General features: G+C 44.5%; 1 protein-coding gene across 2 annotated transcripts in view; it reads right to left on the reverse strand.

Moving 5' to 3' along the window:
• The window catches only part of FLT1 (fms related receptor tyrosine kinase 1), a 171,623-nt gene extending 150,332 nt beyond the window's left edge, over positions 1 to 21,291 (reverse strand). Inside the window, exon 1 of one of the 2 annotated variants that reach the window (XM_036831571.1) lies at positions 20,890 to 21,245. In XM_036831571.1, the coding sequence (XP_036687466.1) occupies positions 20,890 to 20,953 (64 nt within the window). In that variant the 5' untranslated portion in view covers positions 20,954 to 21,245. Of the gene's footprint in view, positions 1 to 20,889 lie in introns of both variants that reach the window. The other variant, XM_036831572.1, reaches the window with a different exon arrangement.
• Positions 21,292 to 21,680: the final 389 nt, after the last annotated feature.

A 21,680-nucleotide genomic window follows, 5' to 3' on the forward strand; every position in this document is an offset into this window, starting at 1 on the left:
AAAATGGTCCAGTTGCTTTGGAAAACAGATTGCAGTTCTTCAAATGGTTGAACACAGAGTTAAACAGATGGCTCAGCAATTCCACTCCTAGGTATCTACCCAAGAGAACCAAAAACATATGTCCAAATAAAAACTTGTACACAAATGTCTGTAGCGGCATGATTTGTGATAGCCAAAAAGTGGAAACCACCCAAATGATGGGTGGATAAACAAATGTAGTCGATCCATACAACAGAATATTATTTGGCAATAAAAAGAAATGACGTATGGATATATGCTACAACATAGATGACTCTGGAAAACACTGTGCTGGTGCACACAGAGGTAAGGCCATGTAGGAACACAGAGAGGAGACAGCTGTCTACAAGCCATGGAGAGAGGCCTCAGGAGAAACCAAAACTGATGACACCTTGAGCTTAGACTTCCAGCTTCCAGAACCATGAGAAAATAATATTCTCTTGTTTAAAAACCAAAAAGAAGCCAGTCACAAAAGGCCACATGTTGTATGATTCCATTTATATGACGTGTCCAGAATAGGCAAATCCATAAGACAGAAAATAAGAGTAGTGGTTGGCAGGGGCTTGGGGGAGAAAGGAACAGGAGTGAGTAACAACAGGAGTTTCTTTTGGGGGTGAAAATGTTCTAATATTAGATAGTGATGATGGTTGCACAACTCTTGTGAACATACTAAAAATCACTGACTTACACAATTTAAAATGGTGAGTTTCGTGGTATGTGAATTTTATCTCAATAAAGCTGTTTTAAAAACAAAACTTATGACTAAAATAATCAGAGTTAAGTTGCATATTGAGTTATTTTGAACTTTGTCGCTACATACCACCTCAGCAGTGTTAGATTTTTATACTTTTAATTGTTTCTCCAGCTTAAAGCTTTAGAAGGCTGATTTTAGAGAGAGAATTTTTACTTCATGTTCAATAACATCATTATTTATGTATTAGAAGATTTACAAACATATTGCAAAAATCTCACTGTTCCCCCAAATTGCAATCTTTTAAATTTAATGTTAATTTAAAATCACTTCGAATTGCATAGTTTGAATTTTACCTATTTAAATTGGAATTTTAACAAATTGAGTCACGGCAAAAATTATGTTGCTAGAGCTCTTGGAAGAAATCTACGGTATTTCCTTTAATATTAAAATTATTGATTTCTAATGGATTTGGTTTTAATGCAAAGCTTTGTATATTAGGTCTCTTTCAAATGAGAGGCATCTGTGTTTGATTTCACATACCACGTTTTCAATAGTACATAATCCTACATGATAAATGACCTCTTTATCTAAATATAAATCCCCAAGTATCATGTTTCTAAAATTTGATGTTAAGACCCCGAGTCTTTACCAAGGTTGTGTGAGGTTAATTAAACATAATTCATAATAAAAGAAGACTTTCTTTCCTCAAGACGTAGCTTATTAAAAGCTTAAGTCTCATAGACTAAACCTCATGGAATCTTTTTGGTTGGTGGCAAGGGTGGGAAAAAGGTTAAGAATGCAAATGAACCAAATTTCCAGAAACTTCCAAAACTTTTGTTTGAGATGCTAATACCTACTAGGGCTCTAATACTTAATAAGAAGTTAACTCTTGGTCTTAACTTCTGTGTCGTGCCTCTATTAAAGTATTTGTCAGATAATATGAAGGGTCCATTATAACTGAACACAGTTCGGTTAGAATGACTCTTAAATGAAGATTACACCACCAACCCAGGGTACAGGCACCACACTCTACTGGAAGACATTATAACGTACATTTTTCTCTCACTTCTAGCATGATGGGGAAAGACCAGAGAGCTCCTGTTCCGTCTACCAGCAGACTAAATCAAAGGTGGGAAAGCCATGGGAGTTTGTATGGCAGCAGCATAACTCAAGCAAGTCCCACAATGAGAGGCGACATGAGTTTTTTAAATGTTATTTTCCTCCCAGAACAACTGGCCTTAAATCAAGGAAGGATCTAGAGAAATGAAAGGTTGTTTACGTAAAGACATGCACACATACATTGCTGCCTACAGGGGACATGCTTTCCTCCCTGGGAAGTTTGTTTTAGGAGTGGTGGAAGGTGGGTTTAGAAATGAGAGGGGGCATGTACATTCTCTCAGGCACAGGGAAACCTCTTTCCACGCTGGGACTCAGAAACTGACATGTACTCGGCAACAGCATGAAGCTCTGACTCACTGCTGACTACTAATCCCTTGTGGAGATAAGATTGTGACTTTTAGATGGACAGATGTAGGATATTTTAGATTACTGTGCTCTTGGTCCCGGGTCCACAAAGGACGGAATGGTAAGGTAGCTGCTTCCAGCAGTAATACACCTAATTTGTAGCAAGTTGCTAATCCCAGAGACTTGCTATTTTCTTTCTCATCTTTTTGTTATCAAAGGGACCCACAAAAAAGAATTCACTGGTTTCTTGCTTCAGAGCTTCTGCTATCCCAAGTAATCCCCAAATCATCAGATCCAAACTATGAAGCACCTGATCTCCATGCCTTAAGAGAAAATTTAAAAGTCATTTATATAGCATTTATGTCTTGAATTCAGGTGTAAAAAAACAAGGGAAAAATTGTTTAATTTCAGCAGTGACAGTCGGCACAGCCCTAAACATATGTTTACTTGAATAATTTTCTTGTTTTAAAGCTTACAATTCACACTTTGTCAGTCAACAAAATCCACCAACAGCTTTCCAGTGCAGCGCACAGAGGACACCATGGTATTAGCCCCTGAAGTGACCATGGTCTTGGTTCCATCCATGCATGGGTGATGGACTTCACTCATTTTTCCTTAAACTCTATAAAGGTTATTGAAAAGAAAAAAAATCTGGGTGGTTTAAGATGTTTACCAAGAGAAAAGTCCTCTACTGACATCAGCATTCCTACTGTCAACGCTTACGAGGGGCACGTCTTCAGGGTACCTCTCTGAGCTTTTTCCTTGACACTGGCTTCTCGGAGGGTCATGGTTTAACAGGGCATGTTCATTTATCATCGGGCCTGTCACCGGCTACCATCAGGAGCCTACCCTCCAAGTGACCTGTACCCAGGAACAGCTCCTTTTCATGTGACATCAGAGTTAATTAAGGTTGGTCAGTGAGAAATCTCCTGCCGACCGAGGAGTTACCTTTTTACCCCCCAAATGCTCTACTCCCACACCGATGTCCTTTTATTGAATGAGTTCACAAGCCACCTCCATAGAACTGTCTAACAAGATGTCATTTCAATTTACCATACGATGTCATGGGAGTTATCTGAGCGGCTTGGAGCAAGGGTCAAGATCCGGTTGACAGGGCACGAGACATAGCTCACAAAGCATTCAGTAGAGAAGATGGTAGGCTTTCCTCTGCTTATACAAAAGGAGATGGACAGAACCAGTGCACTTTATACCCTAAAAACGCCAAGAGGAAGGTTGTGGGTATTAGGGAGGGCTCGGCACGGCTGTTTCTCCGCCAGTAGCAGGAAACGCACTACATGTGAAGCAGACACCCTACCATCCTCTGTTCTTATCCAATGTTACTGTTCAGAGGACTGTGGGGAAACTGGACCTGATGACACCTCACACGGAAGGGCTTATAATCACCAGCAGTGCTATGCTATCATTCACGTCGATTTACAAGTTATTTCAGGCCAGAATATATTAACTTTCAGGTTATAAACACCTGAAAAAAAAGAACACTCCGCAGAGATGCAATAAACACACATGCAATATACAAACACTCGGTTTACTGGAAGCAACCAGGGTTTTTCTGCTGTTGTTCATCTTTCATCAATTGCTGCATCCTAGCATTTGGAGCAAGTTGCATCATCAGGCATAGTAGTCGTATTAATAAAATGTTTGAACTGCCTTAATATTAACCTTCTATCCTCTGAATTGTTTAGGATTACAAGTTTCAGTTCAGCCCAAGGTATCCTCTGTATTCTTTTTAAACAAACAATCACTAGTCTGGAAGCATAGGACAGTATGTAGGGAACCCACAATTTAAAATCTCAAGTCTTCCCTATTCTACATGGCATTAGGATTATGCTTTGGTCTACCACAAAACATTTTACCAAATACTCTGTGTGTATTACTGTTCAATGCCAAAGTTCTGGGCGTCTATGGAGACAATGAGAGCAGGGCCCCGGAATTCATGTTATTTACGTGGATCCCTCTGGGTTCCTTTAGGAAGGAAAGCATCACAGAGAAGACCTGGGAAATATTTCATCATTTCAATAAAGGAGCTTGCCATAGAATGGTTAAAGAAAGTATAAGGACAGGAATTAGAACTTTAAATTTTAGTTGAGCCATTGGGTATAACCTGTCATGTAACACTGATAATCCTCAGGTTCACACACAATTCTTTCTGGAAAAAACTGAATATATCGTGGAGCTGTATGTTGGAATGCTATTAAGTAACCATAAAAAATATTTATCATGCCAAAGTTTTAATTTCGAATCCAACATGATGCCTTAAAATTTTTGTACCATAAAATGAAGAAAGGCTGGTAAGTAGGCAGGCAGGAAAGCATGTACCTTAAACTCTAGTTATCCATGCAAGAAAAGGACGAAAACGTTATTATCCCTAATTCAAATTTTGGTCTATTCTTTTTATATTGTATATTCTTCAACTTTCTAACCTATTACAAATAATGACACAACCCCACTTGCTTTGCATATAAAAATACGGGAGAAATAAAATGAGATTGGAAGGCTGAGTGTGATAAAGCCCTGAGGTTAATTTCAAGCTTATTCTGATAGAGTTTCTGGAGTCTAAACTACATAGAACACATTTTTCCGGAGTACTTTAGACTGTCTGTAAAGGAGGTGCCTTATAAATCCACTCACTGAAAGCTGAGAGATCTCCGTCTTTGTTACCAATAACATATACAAACCCTCTGACCCTTGAGATTTAAATAGCCAAGAGTGTGCAATAAAGTTATCCATCATAGGGGAATTGAGGTTTTGAAAGCTGCGTTAGCATACTTTCTAAGGCTCATTAAACACTGTCCTTGACCATTGTGTTTCTATTGTCAAAATCAGTTTCCTTCTAAATTAAACAATTTGGGATACAATTGTTTTTCATTACACATATTTTGGAGATTAATCCTGCACAGACAATGGGATGGGTGTGTTGACTGAACAGTTCTTTTAAATTCTGCTTTGCTTTAATTTTCATGTTTTCTTAAGACTCGCTTAATTTACATAGTAAATATGGGTAATAGCAGGTCTTCCTAAGATTTTTTTTAAAAAAGTTTATAAATTCTTAGATGGAATTAATGTTATACAAGTTTTGCTGACAGCCAAGCTTCTGGAAGGGAAAGGAACCAATTAAAAGCAGTATGCTGCCACCAGAAGTATCTCAATTTTTAAAGAAATAATTGACTGAAGGTTTTTCAGTCACTTCAGTATGTGATATTCAGTTCTTCCTTACAAATATCCATGACAGACTTTAAAGTAATTTGCACCCAAAACCTGGAGAATATTGGTTTTAATTCTCGGGTCATTTTTACTCATACAGTTTTGTTAATCTATCATAGAATTAGCATTTTTAATATCCTCCAAGATATCGTATATCTGATGGAAGAAAAAATAGAACCAAACACCAATTTCTGTTATCAGTTGGCCATCGACCTCACAGGCTTTAAAATAACTTACGGATCAGCTCATTCTGGAGGACAAGACCAAAACCAAGAAGTAGAAGTTACATAAAAGCAGAAGGAAGCACTGCAAAGAGAGGTAGTAAGGTCCCCAATACTGGACCTGTCCCCACAAAGTGAAACCACCAACCCCGAGATGAGACTGATGAAGTGAGTGGGCTAAGGGTTGGATTCCCATCCATGATTCCAGGAGGCTGGGAATGCATCACCTTCATTCACCTATCCTTCTTCTCTCTTTTACTGCCAGCCAATCCTGGTTTTTTCCCTACTCCATTCCTGATACTACCCCTTCCGCTCACCCCCTCGCCTTGGCGCTCTCTCTGCTGCTCTGTAACCTCAGCATTTATTCTTCCATTTAATATTTCAAACATATTCCAACAGAAGGATACAATAATAAACAAGACAAACAAGATCGCTTCTTTGAAGGGTTTATAACTTAGGCTGGACAACAGATAAGTATATAGAGACAGATGTAATTTTATACTTATAAATTAGTTTTTATACAAGTGTAAAATTACATTATGTTAGTGGGTGATCAGAGGGAAGGGTACCAGATGTGGGGAGGAGGGGAGGAACCCAGCCCAGGGAGTGAAGGACGTTCTCTCAGAAGAATGATGTTGAAGGTAAGACCTGAAGAATGAGCGTGTGTTTGCTGAAGGAAACACCAGGGTCTCTGTCTCTCTCCTTCAAACCTGCAAACCCTCTAAAACCCAACTTTACTTTGCAAACAACTGTTTTCTTTTATCAGCTACTCTTAATTCTCTTGTTTCTACAGCTCTGCTTTCCTTGATCTCTTTGCTGAGGAGAGAGCTCTATTGTTTCTTTCCAATGCCTTGGTTTGAATAGACAGACAGATAGATAGATAGATGTAGTTTTTTTTTTTGTTTTTTGTTTTTTTAAGTCTGGGGTCTACCTGACTTCAGTTGCTATTAGAGAAAAAAAGCCGCAAGTGAACATTCACTAGAAGATATGCCTAGGTCACACTGTGCCTTTTTCTTTTTTAATATAAATTTATTTATTTATTTGTTTATTTTTGGCTGCGTTGGGTCTTCGTTGCTTCACGCGGGCTTTCTCTAGTTGCGGCAAGCAGGGGTTACTCTTCGTTGCGGTGCACGGGCTTCTCATTGTGGTGGCTTCTCTTGTTGCGGAGCACGGGCTCTAGGCACGCGGGCTTCAGTAGTTGTGGCTCGCGGGCTCTAGAGCGCGGGCTCAGTAGTTGTGGTGCACGGGCTTAGTTGCTCTGCAGCATGTGGGATCTTCCTGGACCAGGGCTCAAACCTGTGTCCCCTGCATTGGCAGGTGGATTCTTAACCACTGTGCCACCAGGGAAGCCCCACACTGTGCTTTTTGAAATCATGGAAGAGGGATAGATACAGAACGAGTGGAATAAAAGAAAATGATCAGATGTGATCAGTCCTAGCCAGGACATAACTTGTGCCTCCTCTTCTCTCCTCTTCCTAGCCTACACCATGGATGGTCCAGAGCCAAGGGGAAATGGTTTTCAGAGCAAATGTTCTTATCGAAGAGGGCGAAAACAATAGCAGCAATAATAACATCACCTGATACGTTTAGGCTGCGTTGCTGCACCTACAAATTAAGGTTCCCAATCAATTGTCTTTCTTCTTTGCTGTTTGGGAACCTTGACCAGCTAAGAGTATCCCAGGAGGAGGGTCCATCTAAAGGAAATATCTCTTGGGAGCCATTTCTGTAGTGGCCAGGCAGCTTAGATCCTCATTCTGAATTCTGAGTCTAGATTCAAATCAGGAGAACACGGCAGCTCAGCCAAGGATAAGAAAGGGGTCACTGGAGCCAGAGGATGGCCCAGAAGGAAGGAACAGAACATTTCAGATGTGTGGGGAGAATTCCTGCCAGCTCTTGGACATATTTCTGCCAATCTCCTCCACTATACCCGCACAAAGGTTCTTAGAAGGTGAACCAATATGGAACCATGATTCCTAAAAGGCCTCTGAGACCCAGAGGGACATCTAGGATACAGCTCTAGTCAGTTCAACCAGCATTTATTGAGTGACTGGTGTATGCCAGGCACTGTCCTGGATTCACAGCTGTGAAGACAGGGCAGAAACCAGCCCTTACTCTTGAAGGGCTTTCAGTCCTGAGAGGCCCCTTAGGACATGAGTCACCAAGAAGCAGATTAGGTGAATACCACCACGTGTTCAAGATTATCTAAGTCAACAAACAGAGATCACCTCAAAGCTAGGTACACTTTGTTTTTAAAGGACACGTTTCTGAGTACAGGGAGTCACGAATTCTTCACTAACATAGATGAGTCATTTCAGTAAAATTTACAGTTAACATCACAAAATAAAGACACTCAATGGTCAACACAGAGCACGATAGATACAACCATGTTTCCATCTTGAAATAAAGTATAATAGGTTAATTGATAATTGTTTGAGCACTTTTTAAGTGAATATGTTAAAAATGCTCTAAAATAAAAGGGTCTTCCAAGCATGCCTGAACTCATGCTAGAGGTTGAACATGAACCTGGAATGATGACTGGTTATGAAACTGACATCACGAGAACTAAATTCAATACGGCCCATGCTTTCCCTCGTGAAATCACAGCAGAAGATACAGCATTCCAAAACACTGTCAGAAAACATATTTCTCAAAAGACATTTCCCCTCCCAAGTTTCTACTTAACACTCTTCCAAAATGGTGAGTGAATTATTCCAGCAAAGCAATACCATGCCCATCTGCTTGCACCATGAAGCACACTGAAAATCAACAACAACAACTCTATTTCTACACTTTAGAATTTTACTACTCCTAAAAAGACATCTACCCGGATATAGAATCACTAAGTTTAATGACCAGTCCAAAAGGGCTAAAGCAAACTAGAAATTCTTGAAAGTTAGCATTCATTAGAGTTTCCTGCATTTCTAAGTGACTTTGTGTGGCAAATACTGAACTTAATGTATTTTTCATTTACCAGCTTTGAGGACAGGGAATGGGGTAGGGGAGTGAGTGGTAGAACACTTCTAATCTGTACACCAATGATGTGTGTCAAATATTCCCTAACCCCCAAGAAGTTGTAGGTACACAAACTCCATTCTAAGGCAATACAATGACTCAATTCCCATGCTTTTTTTTTTTTTTCCTTCTTCTCTAGTTCTAGCAGAATTCCCTATGGAGAAGATTTCAAAGCTATAAAAATTTCCAAATAACAACAGAGAACAAAAATCTGATCCAGCAGGAGACATTAAGTAGAAAAGAGTTAAACAGAGTTTTCCAAAAAGAAAACAATACCATTCATCATAGACAAAATGCTATAACACAAGTTTACATTGCCTTTTAAAATTGTTTGTTTGCAATCTCCTCTAATATATCCTTGCCTTTCCATCTGTTTACATATATTTTTGGTTTCTCTAATGCCAACTTAGAAAAAGAAAACAATCATAAAAATCAAACTGTATATATATAACCACTCCTTATAACTTTCATCCAAGCCATGTATCCCTTTGACCACACTTTCTACTGTTTCCTTGGAACAAAAGATAAAACTCCTCTATAGGTGGCAAAACAGCATTTTTCTCAGATTCAGATAAACATGGCCATATTCTGGTATCAAAAAATATCCCTCTCAGTGTGGAGAAAAGGGAACCCTCCTACACTGTTGGTGGGAATGTAAGTTGGTACAGCCACTATGGAAAACAGTATGGAGGTTCCTCAAAAAAGTAAAAATAGAGCTACCATATAATCCAGCAATCCCACTCCTGGGCATATATCCAGACAAAACTATAATTCAAAAAGATACATGTACCCTATGTTCATAGCAGCACTATTTACAATAACCAAGACATGGAAGCAACCTAAATGTCCATCAGCAAATGAATGCATTAAGAAGATGTGGTACATATATGCAATGGAATACTACTCAGCCATAAAAAAGAATGAAATAATGCCATTTGTAGCAACATGGATGGACTTAGAGATTATCATACTAAGTGAAGTAAGTCAGAGAAAGACAGATATCATATGATATCACTTATATGTGGAATCTAAAACATGACACAAATGAACTTATCTACGAAACAGAAACCAACTCACAGACAGAGAGAACAGACTTGTGGTTGCCAAGGGGGATGGGGGGTGGGGGGAAGGAGGGATTGGGAATTTGAGATTAGCAGATGCAAACTAGTATATACAGAATGGATAAACAACAAGGTCCTACTGTATAGCACAGAAAACAATTTTCAATAGCCTGTGATAAAACCATAATGGAAAAGAATGTAAAGAACGTATACATATGTATAACTGAGTCACTTTGCTGTACAGCAGAAATTAACACAAGATTGTAAATCAACTATACTTCAATTTTAAAAAAAGTATCCCTCTCCAGGTAAGGATCAAGGAAAAAATAAAATGCTTTTTTCTCTTTCTTGATTTCTTGTACATTTGAATGCCTGAAAGGAATGATCTAGGGAAAAGCAAGAGACCCAAAGAGCAACAGGCCTTAAAGAAATGCTTCCATTTTTGTTAACTGTACAAGGACTATCAAACAGGCAAAGCAGAGACTGTGTTCGTGACCATCGCAGACCGATGGGCGCTCCCTCTAGGACAATGCCCTTGGACAGCTGTCTTTTTCTCACGGGCATAATAACTTTCTATTCTAAACCCTGAAAACCAAACTCCTTGGTTTTCCTGAATTCCTAGATTTTATCATTCAAGATCTTTTGGATAAATGTTGGTGGAAAGAGTACTGATTTCAAAATCATAAAGACCTAGGTTTCCACCCTGGCCTGGTCACTTGGTAAGAATGTGACCCTCGGGGTTTCCATTCATAAAAGAAAGTTAAAAGCGTGCACGCTGGATGGTTCGGAAGAGGTTCACAGCGCCGGGTATGCGCATTCCTCCCCCTTCCCCCGGGGACAGAGTCCTCCCCCACCCCAGTTCATGAAGCATCAGGGCCCACCCCTTTACTCCAGCTTCATTAAGAAAAAAAGCTCCAGGTTGTTGCGGTTTCTGGGATCTCAAAGGCGCACAGAGAAGTAGACATTTGACTCCCGGAAACAACCTGGCAGAGGGCAGCCCAGCCTGTCGGGGCACCTACCTGATGAGACCTCTTCCAGGATCAAAGTGCCCTTCTGGCGTCATCCGCCCTCCCATGCAAGCTCAATTCATCCCAAGCCCCCCCACGTGGGAGAGCAGTGTGGAAGCCTATATAAAGTCACGTTCTTAATGGTTTTGGAGCTCCTTCTCTGACTTGAATTTTTTGGAAGGGCCTTGAATACCCATGATAAGAAAACCCACATGATGAAAATTCTGTCTTAATGGAGGCTTTAATGGTGTCTGCCACACAGAGCAGTGGAATCTCCCAAGGCCATCTGAGGCCGGAGTTGCAGTGGAGTCTCACATTCTTTGGACGTGGCAAAGCTCCAAGGATAGAATGGTTTGGAAAGAAGGGAAAGACTAGCACACTCTCACCCGTGCTCCTTCCCTTCTCTCCTTTCCTTTAGGTTCTAAGGAGCGGTAAGAGGAGGGAGGTTTGGAGTCTGCCGGAACCAGATGGAAATAATTCCAGTTTAGGGAAAGTATTTATCTAAATACTTAGGTACTCTGTGATCTTAGGAGAAGTTTTTAATTTACCCAAGCCTCAGTTTCCTCACATGTAAGAGTACTGTACCTACCTCTTGGGACTGAGCAACGTAATATGTATAAATCTAAGTCCTGACGACCCATGAGCGTTAGTTGCCTCCTTTCTCTCCACCCCCCTCCCCCCAAGCGCTTACAGCCTCACCACATCCCCCAGGAGATGCTCAGAGATCCTCCGATCTAAGCCCCTAGAAGCTGCCCACTGCCTACGCTCGCAATCTGAGGGTCAGCTATCCCCCGCTTCGTGCCGGTGCCATGGTGTTCTTGAGAGCCTGGCAGCCCCCTTAACCGTGGCCTATGTCCCCTCATCAGCAGAGTTACGAATAGGAAGCTCTTCCACTGGACCAGCTGTCTTTAGCTCACAGGTTAAGAAGGGCCAAGGCATTATTCACTATTATTTTCTTGGCCAAACTCCAGAATCTTTTCAAAATCTAGATTGAAAAGAAAGGTCAGGGACTTCCCTGGAGATCCAGTGGTTAAGACTCCGCGCTTCCAATGCAAGGGGCACGGGTTCGATCCCTGGTCGGGGGACTAAGATCTCACATGCCGCGTGGCGCGGCCAGAAGGAAAGGAAAGAAAAGAAAAGAAAGGTTTAGTACTAAACAGCAGTGTGGACCTCGAGAAACGAGCCCACAAGACTAAGCAGCTCCTCCCGCCTGGAGAGAATGTCTTTCCCCACGCCCCACTCTGAGTTAGGACCGCTCTGACCGTCCCAATGTGGCAGAGGTGGTGCTGTAAGAGTTCCAAAGGCCTTGAGACATCCGCTGTTGTCCTCTCAGACGGCCCCTGCACCCAGTAAGGAGGGCGGGCTAGACGGCTGAGGGGCCAAAGGCCGACTGCGGAGGGTGCCCCCCCCCCCACCGACAGCCAGTGCCGCGGTCCCAGGGGCAAAGCCAGGGGACTACAGCTGCATGCGTGACCGAGGTGAGGCCCAAAGCAAACCGCCCAGCTGAGCCGCACCCAGATTTCTAACCCACAGACTCATGAGACATAATGAATTCTCGTCGTAGGCCACTGCGTTTTGAGGAAGCCTATTATGTGGCAGGAGATGACAGATACAAATGCTATCATGACTCAGGCTTGAGAAGCACTGATTCAGCCGTGGGTGAAGGATATGCTCTTTCTGTATCTGAAAATGAAAGCGTCCAAATACAGCTCACACAATATTAGGCCTTAAATGCCCTATAGGTACCCCGAGATGCTCTCAGGGAAGGAGCAGCGGCTTATACTCTTGGCGTTTCACGAGAAGGCTCCCAGCACCACGATTCTGCCCGGTGAGAGGCCAGCTCTGTCTCCAATGTGGCGGCGACTTTGCTCACCAAGGGGGACAGACCCCTGGCACATCCCCAGAAGTCAGCAGAGCCATACTGCTCCGACAGGTAGAATTCAGCCATCCAAGTGGGGACGCTGATGCCAGCAGACGAATTCAGCTACAGAGGCTTGGTCAGAGAGGGAAAGAGAACAAGGCTTCCGACAGCTTCGTGCAGGGCTTACTGAAGGGTAGCAGGGCTGGACCAAAGGCGCATGGGTGCCCGGGACAGGTCAGTAGCATGGCACCTTCCCAAAGGACTCTGTAGCCATGTGCCCACATTTCTATAGAGGAAAGGCTGGGCACTCCACAGCGTGAGGCAGGGAAGGAGGCCTACTACGAGCTTTCCTGTCTAGACCAGCAATCCAGTTCTGGGTCCTAACTCACATACCCTGCTCTGCAAAACAGGCCCGCCCATCCCAAGCACTTTATCCCAGAATTCCTCTGATTCTAAGAGAGGAAGAGTTCCTTTCTTCCTCACAGATACAGTTTCCTCCACCTTGTTAGATGTCTAGTAATGATTTAATTTAGTGCCTTTTCCAGATTGGCCCCAGGACGGGTGCCTCCCAAGTAGCCAGGCCTCTCAGTGGAGCCCGAGGTCAGGGGCTCTCAAAGCAGTGGTCTCTGCATCCGTGCCTCAGCACCACCTGGGATCTTGTTAGAAATGCAAATTCCGGGCCCCATCCCAGGCCTACTGAATCAGAAACTCTGGGGCGGGCCCAGTGCTGCAGCGCAAGCTCTCCAGGTGATTTGGATATATGATAAAATAGAAGGTTCCGTAACCTCGGCCGCCCATTGGAATCACCTGGCAGCTTTAAATGAACGATGCCTCGGTCCCACTCAAAAACTCATGATCAAATTGGTCAGAAGTGCAGCCAGGGCAAGAGGATTCTAGAAATAAAGCCCCCCAGATGGTTCTAATGTAGAGCCAAAGCTGGGGACCCTGGAGAGAAGCAAAGGGTTTCACAGAACTCAGGTGGCAGACTAATTACTAATCAAGGCCGCCAAAGGCGGCCTTGAGCGCAAGTGGTTTCATATTTGCATATGACAGAAGACAAGGCTTTTCACTTATACAAGGTTCACCTCAGGCCTCGTTTCACAAAAGAACCTGATCATTCTTAGAGCTTTGCTTGTGTTGACCACGTGGGAGGGTCTGTGGTTTGAAAGGAAATGCAGTCCCACTCCACCGGTTCAACAGAAGGATAGAAGACCAGGCTGAGAAAAAGTACCCGTAAGCACTGTGGTAACCTGTGAAAAGACAAAAGCATTTGCCAAGATTTGCAATAATGAGACGAGGAAGAAGGCAAGTGCATTAAATTTCAAGCCAGCAAGAAGCACAGAAAGTGCGTCATCAGCTGCAGGACAGCATGATGAGACGACAGCGGTGCCTCCTTGACAACAGATTACAGAGAAGGATGCTCACCTCCCTCGTTTTTACACCAAGTGACTTTGTTTTGGAAGCAAATGCTTCGTAAAACTTTTATTTATGGTTAAAACCTATCTGTTTAATGCCATTTTTACTATTTTTCACCAGGTCCCTATTTTCTAAGACCCATGGTTTGGTGAACCGTGGTATTCTTCAAGACCACAACCTCTGTATGCTTTGACTACAGGTCCAAGTTAAGTCCAAGATTTTGTTAAAAAAAAAAAAAAAAAAAAAAAGTCTTGAAGCAGATCGCGGGTGTCCCGGCAGAAGACAGGGCACAAGAAGAGTATGGGAGCCGGAAAGAGGCTCCTGGCTGGCCCAGGGCTAGTCCCTTGGTCACACGGGTCAAGGTCATCACTAGGATGCTGGTGAAGACGATTCAGACCCTGACACCAGAGCTAAGAGTCCTTTACTAAAATCAGCGCTTCTCAATTTTTTAATGTGCAAAAACACATCTGGGGACCTTATTAATATACAGGCTCTGATTGGTTAAGTTGCCAGGGGATGCTGGGCCATGGACCACACTTTGAGAAGCATGCTGTGGGCATGTGCAAAGTTTGGGGCTGGGGATGGGAGTGGGGGAAGGGAGGCACCAGCTCGAGACTGGATCAGGGGGTTCCGATTTTTCAGAACATGTTTCACACCTAGTAGGCTGGTCCTGCCAGAAGAATCTATTTGCATCAATAGTTAAGGAGAACCTATTCTAAGGAAGGAGGAAATCAGGCAACTAGCCTGGTCCTGTAACAAGGCTCCTTATTAAAGCAGAATCTTGACTCTGAGTATCTCCCTGTCATTCAGATTTGCCACACAGCCCAGCACCCAATGACTCAGGTTTGAGTCTATGAGAGGAAAAGTCAAAGCATAAAATCTAAGAGCACTAAAAATAGTATAAAGCCCTGCGGAGTAAAGGTGAAGGGCCCAGCCCCATACCGACAGAGGGTTAGGACAGAACTGCTGCATGGACCCAAGCCCAGCTTCGCTGGCCCAGAGGCCCCAGGGAATCATCATGACCAAACAGGAGGGGATCACAAGACATGGGTATCTCAGAGTTGAAAATCATAGCTGATTTCCTAGATCTTAGCCACTCACTGCAGAGGACAAATATTCTCTATTGAGAAACAGCCTCTTTAAGGAATCCACTGTAACTGAGGCCCAATGGACAGGCAAGAGTAACTAATAACCTGGAATAAAGTCACATCTGGCCCGGAAAGATTTCTTCTTTGAAATGACAGTGTGGCTACATCATTCATTCATTCCAACATTTACCGAGAGCTTCCATGCCAGGCATGACAGTAGGTGCCAGGGATGTAAGAGCAGTTAAGACACAGGCCCTCCTCCCCAAAGAGTGAGGGCAGACACATAAACAGCATACTAACAATGCAAGGTGAGAAGAACAGGAGGAGGGACCCATAGGGACCCATATAGGGGCTATAAGAGGAGGCTACACATAGGAGCGGAAGAAACCAGTCATTCTGTCTGGGGCTGTTAAGGAGGAGTTCATGGAGCTGGTGATTTCTAAGCTGAATTTTGAAGGCATGAGAAGAAAAGATGCAGAGGGAGAAAAAGGGTCTTGCAGGCAGACAAACAGCATGAAAAGTGCAAGGCCCATCTAAAGAATGGTGAGCTATTTCTTTGACGGGGGTAGAGTTTGTGTGGCTGGGACACGGGGTATGTGGAGGGAAATGGTAATAGATGAAGCTAGTACCGTAAGCCACAACTATTTAAGCTGCAGCCATTCAAAAGGATTCCAACTGTTCACAAGAAAAATTAGTTTTCTCCCCAAATCTCTCAGTATATTACTAAGCAGCCATCGTTTTGATATTCCTAATTAAACCCCTTATGGGCTTTAAAGTTTTTTCATATTAAGAAAAAGATGCCAGTTGGGTATAATAAATTATGGCATAGCTATACCATGAAATGTTATGCAGTCATTGAAAATACTGCTGTAAAAAATTGATGATGCATTAAAATATGAACGTATTATGTTCAAAAAGGCAGTTTAAATAGATCTTTTCGCAAAAGAGCATATAAATACATATCTACCACTACAAGATGTTCATATGGTGCTAGTTTTATGTGTGTAAAAAAAATTTATTCGTGCATTGATGGTGAGAAAGAAGGCTCTTAAATATATTCAATAAAATGAGAAATAAGATTAAATACCAGCATTTAAAATGAAATTTTAGCTCTGCAATAATGTTATTCAACAAATATTTGAACATCTCTACTCTGTTTGGGGTACAGGAAATACAAAAATGAAGAAGAAATGTTATCTGTAGGATGAACATCAGGTTCTGTTCCTGGGTCTGCCACCAGCCAGCTGTTGAGCTTGAAAAAAAAAAAATCACTAAACTGCTCGTCTCTGAAAGGAGTAGATTAGATCCCTGAGGTTCCATCTAGCGCTCACAGTGTATGTGTCTGCGCAATGAGATCAATTCTCTCAAGGAGCACAAAATCAAGGAAAGGAGCAATAATCAGACATGGCTCTTAGGCATCCAGCTTTACCAAGACTGATGGGAAATCCCCAGGAATTCTTGACATCCCCCGACATCCGCCCCAGCAGCAATGCAGGAAATCTAGTCCACTATCGTCAGCAGACTCAATGGAACCATTTCCTTAATGAAACCCCCCTGCAGTCCCAGATACTAAACCAGAAGCTTTCTTTTCAAGCCCTCCCTCCATCACCCCCCATTCCTCCCGTTTCCTTCCCCTTCCTCAATCTGGTATAAAATCCAGTACTGTAATCAGCAGCATGCAATTTCCAAGGCACCCAAGTGTGTGAGGAATCAACAAAGATCCTGGAAAGCATCTGGCAGGAGCTCTTGTCATTCCTTACAAGCCTCCCCAGTGTACTGAGCCCAATGGGAATGGACTGTTCTTGTAGATCGTTTTCAACCAAATGCAACCAATGCTTTTAATGCTTTTAACCGTTGCTAATGACATATTTTTACTTAAAAATTAAGCCTGGTGTTATTTCAAATGTCCTTCCTCCTCTAGCCACAATGACAAATGCTCTGAAAAAGTATGATATTCACTTGCTATCCAACAAACTCCTGACCGTGCAATTGAACCAAGACCCTAACACCAGCAAGCTCTGCGTTTAACACCCGGGTGCCAAGAGAACTTCCCTCACTCTCCACCCTCACACTCACTCGCATGCACATCTCAATTTAAAGCACTACAGAAGCTATTTACTCTGTTATCTGTTCTTGCTTTGCAGAATTCTCAAGCCAGAGTAAACATCAGTCATAACTTGGTGATCTACCGGGTAACCTTCCTCAAGGATACTACCTTTTTTTTTTGGTGGATATAAAACCATTTTGGGAGGCGATATATCATTTTCAACTTCTCTATTATATACATTCAAAGGAGATTTAAAATATCTAAATAGTTTTGGTAAAAACAAAGTGATTATTTGGTCTGTTCTAAAAAGTCATATAAAATAAGTTCCAGTTTAAATAAGAGGTTTAGTATTCTTGTGGAAATTGGAAACTCTTTTAGACTTAAGTTACTTGGCGAGCAAATAAGTATTATTTGCAACTAGTAAGCATTAATTGAAAAAAACAAGAAATACATATGAGTTTTAAATGACCGGTCTCCTTAGAAGAGATCATGGAACTAGAGTTATGAAATAGAGTCTATTTCATAGAGTTACACATTCTGTTAGTTAAAAAAAAAAAAAAAAAAAAAGCCCAAGATCATGATTCGTCCTGGCTTGGGCATCCTCTAACAGCTTAGTTCTTGCAACCCGACAAAGAGCAAGCTAATCGGTTGGAATTAGGTGTGTTGCACTAGTGAAAAAGAAAATCCACCGTGATTACTGACAGCAGGGGAAAGGCAGCTCACCCCTTCAGCCCCAGCTCTGGCATCACAGGGCTGATCACCCATTCTACGGGCAAATGCAGTTGAGGGAGGGAGAAAAACAGACACTGTGTTCAGTCTGTTTCTTGGAATCATTCATTGAATTTTAGAGCTGGGAAAGGCCCCTAGAAATAACCATCTATTCTAAGGTCTTAATTTTACATGTGAAAACACAAAACCCACTTAGTGCTCCCTAGAAAAGAAACTGGATAGCCTATTACAGAATTTTCAACAGGGACAGAAAAAACTTAATAAATAAATAAGGTCAAAATATTGAGGAACTAGAGTAGGTGACCACCTACAATTTATCTGCAGTGTGGTCCATCATTTGGAAAACTAGGTGGACCACCAAACGTGCTACGGAATTAACATTTCAAACGTACAGTTCCGGAAAAACACAACCCAAAGTGTGGCTTTATAAACCTTGGAGAAAAGACAAACTGTTATGCGAAATTAGCTTGATTTTGAGAGATTTAGTACATTCATTTTGGAAATGGGGATCATTGTCATGTACACTTTAGATTTAACTTTATATCATTAATTAACTCCACTCACAAAATTTGCAAGTGAAGCATTTCCGATTAGCTATAGCAAACTGTACATGTCAGCTGCTCAAAAACTCTAGAAAAAGGGGGGCAGACAAAAAGGGTCTGGGGCTTTCATCAAGGGTGTGCTGCCTTAAAATAAGAAAACGAGACTTTGAGCTGGAGAAAGGAAGACTAGTAACCTTTTAAGAGGAAGAGACTGCAACATAGAGGACTTGGAAGCACGTGAATATTGGAGTGTTTTTATTTCCCAGGATATTTAGAAGAAGGTAAATATACTCTTTGCGAGGAAAGGTATTATCTTTTTGTATTACTGAACCTCTGATTATTTTATACCTCAGTGAACGCACACGTAATATTAATAACTCATAAAATTATATAGCACCCAACAGTGAGCAGAGCTGGCCCGTGATGGGTGCAAGCTGGACTCCTCATAAATCCACAGGGCAGAAACTTGGCCCCTATCTAGACACCACTCCCCAGACATGCAGCCCCTCGTTCAGTTTGAAAGCGCGGATGCAGCTTAGAAAGCAGGTACCTGATTGTTTTACTGTGACGCAGCTGTTAACCCGCGGGAGAAGCCTGTGGTTTAGATTGGCGATTACAAACCCCAACAGCTGATAGAACATTCCCTAAACCGGCAGGTGAAGAGGTTCTCACCTTGCCAATGTTTGTCTTACTTTCCCCCTATAACACATATGTAAAACATTTTTAAAGAAATCACAAAAGAGTTCCAAGATTTCTGCCTCATTTAAGTAAAATCTAAGAGCAATCATAAGAGGATCTCACTCGCGTTTCTGAAAAGCTGCCACGGATCTAAGTTGCTTTTAACCAGGAACAGAACTATACTTTGCTAGTTTTTGAAACAAAATAAAGATGTCTATGTGTGAAGCAGAAAATCCAATAAAGCATATACTTTCCCCTCCATGTTTTGGATTCACAGTAATTTACCTAGATTTACTTTTACATAATAGACGATGGACTTCAGCAAGTTACTTAAATGCTCCAAGCAATTGTATTTCAAAACACATGACTTTTCAAACCCCAAAATGTAGTTTTAAAACAGAAAAGCAGTACTTCACTTCATATAGTTATTTTAGCAACATTTCCAACTTAGAGCGAGTTCTCTCCAATTTAGTACGAATTCGCCTTGCCTCTCGGTTTAACAGCTTCATCCAAGTGGAACTATTACTTGTTATTAAGAAACAGGTGGTTTAATTAGTCTTCCCACTGAGAAGGAATATTTGTTACTGCCTTTCGAGTTTAACGAGCATTTAAAAAAAAATATGCTCAACCCTACGGACTTTCCTACCCAGGGATCTTTGCAATAACCTATGTTACTGTATTTTATTTCATATTTTACCTTTCCTCCACGACGCTTAAGAGACAGGCGCTCCAAAATCGGGCTCTCTGCGCCCAGGGGGACTAAACCAGGGGGCTTGGCCACTGAGCCCCGCTGAGAAGAAAAGGCAAGTCCGAGTCCCTAAATGCCCTCGGGTTTTGGCGCCTCGGGGAGGCCACCGCCACACTAACCAGGTACAACCTACTGGTCCCTGAAGGTTCTGCCGCCAGTGTCCCTAACGCCCAGCAAAGGCGCGCACCTCACCGATTCCTCAAACCGCACCTTTTGGTCCAAATCATTTGCCCTTTCTTCTCTCGGAACTTAAAAGGCTAGGCTTGCAATTCTGAAACTTAACGGGATTTGGGTCCTCGACTGCCCTCGTCGGTCAAGGTCACTCAGGTCGGCGACCTAGGCTGGACCCGTGGCAGAGGCTCCACTCGGATGGATGCGCGCCCAGCGCTCAGGCCCAGTGGCCGGCGAGTGGGAAGCGGGGGGGGGGAGGGAGGAGAGGACGCTGGGGGAGCGTTCCCCGGACACGCGAGCTCGGGGGCCCAGAGTGGGTCGAAGGATACCAGCTCTTGCCATCTTCAGGGATCTGTGTGCTCCCGCCAGGCACGCGATCCCTTACTAAGGGTCTCACCTCCTTCCCTCGGGAGGCGCGACGTCGCGGCCCGTGCCCGACATCGCCAAGGCCGGGCCTCAGCCCAGCCCCCGGGCAGCCACGCGGACGTCCTAGGAGCCGCTGATCCGGGGGCCTCGCGGACCCGGCCAGGCCACCTGAGAGCAGGCTCCGGGGGTCAGGCAGGTCCGGGTGCGCGGCACTTCCCGAGCCCAGAACCTGGGTGGGGGGCCCCGGCTTGGGGGAGGCCGCCAGGCAGCGAGGATCAGCGAGCGACTCCAGCCGCAAGGGGCAGCCCCAGCGCGGACCCGAGCGCGGCGATGCTCGCGGACCCCAGCCAACTGCTCTCCGGGGCGCCCAGCCCGACCGCCCGGCGGAGGAGAAAGGGCGTCACGGCCCCAGGCGTGTCCACTGCAACTGGTGTCCCCGGTTCCCTCCGAGCTCGCTCCCCGCGCGCACCCGGCCCCACGGGCTGCGCCCCTGCCCCCGCCAGCCCCGCGCCGGCCTCCGGCCGCGGCTGCGGCCGCGCCTCACCTGTGAGAAGCAGACCGCCGAGCAGCGCGCAGAGCAGGACCCCGGTGTCCCAGCAGCTGACCATGGTGAGCGCGACGCGGCCTGCTCGTCCGGTGCCCGCGCTCCTCGCGGGCGCCCGCCGCAGCCGCCCGAGCCTGTCTCCTCTCGCTCCGGCCCTCCGCCCCGGGCGCCCCTCTCCGCGGCTCCAGCCGAGACACAGCCACTTCCCCCGGTAATCCTCGCAGCCCGGCGTCCTCCGGCCGTTGCGTCCCAGCCCCGGAGCCCGCTCCGAGCCGCCGCCGCCGCCGCCGCCGCCGGGGAGGAGCCGCGAGGAGAGCTGAGCCCGCGCGCTCCGAGCCTCCAGCGGACCTCGATTAAGACGAGCCGAGGGCGGGGGCGATTTATAACCTTTCCCCAGCCCACTTCCTACCCCGGCACCTCCTTCCAGTGACGTCAAGGGGTCCCCCACCCCTCATCCGCCTCCCCACCTACCCTCTTCCTCCGGGACCTGATTCCCTACGGCTCGGGAGGGGGCGGGGGCCGCCGGGCGCGGGGGCGGGGAGGGAGCGCGCGTGGGGAGGCGCGGGCGGCGCGGCCCCGGGGCGCCGCCGGGCAGGTTCAGGGTCCTTGCTGCCGGCTCCCGTCCCGGTCCCCTCCTCCTTCCCTGAGCTCTCAGGAAATCCCTGCAGGCTCTCTCCGCCCGGCTTACTCAGCCCTGGGGGCCGCCCGAAGCTGGGAAGGGGGACAGGGCTGGACCTCCACCGCCCGGCCCCCGGGGCGGAAAGTCCGACCCTGGGAAGCTGGCCGCGCCT

This window comes from Balaenoptera musculus, chromosome 18, assembly GCF_009873245.2.
Source record: "Balaenoptera musculus isolate JJ_BM4_2016_0621 chromosome 18, mBalMus1.pri.v3, whole genome shotgun sequence".
NCBI classification, from domain to species: Eukaryota; Metazoa; Chordata; class Mammalia; order Artiodactyla; family Balaenopteridae; genus Balaenoptera; species Balaenoptera musculus.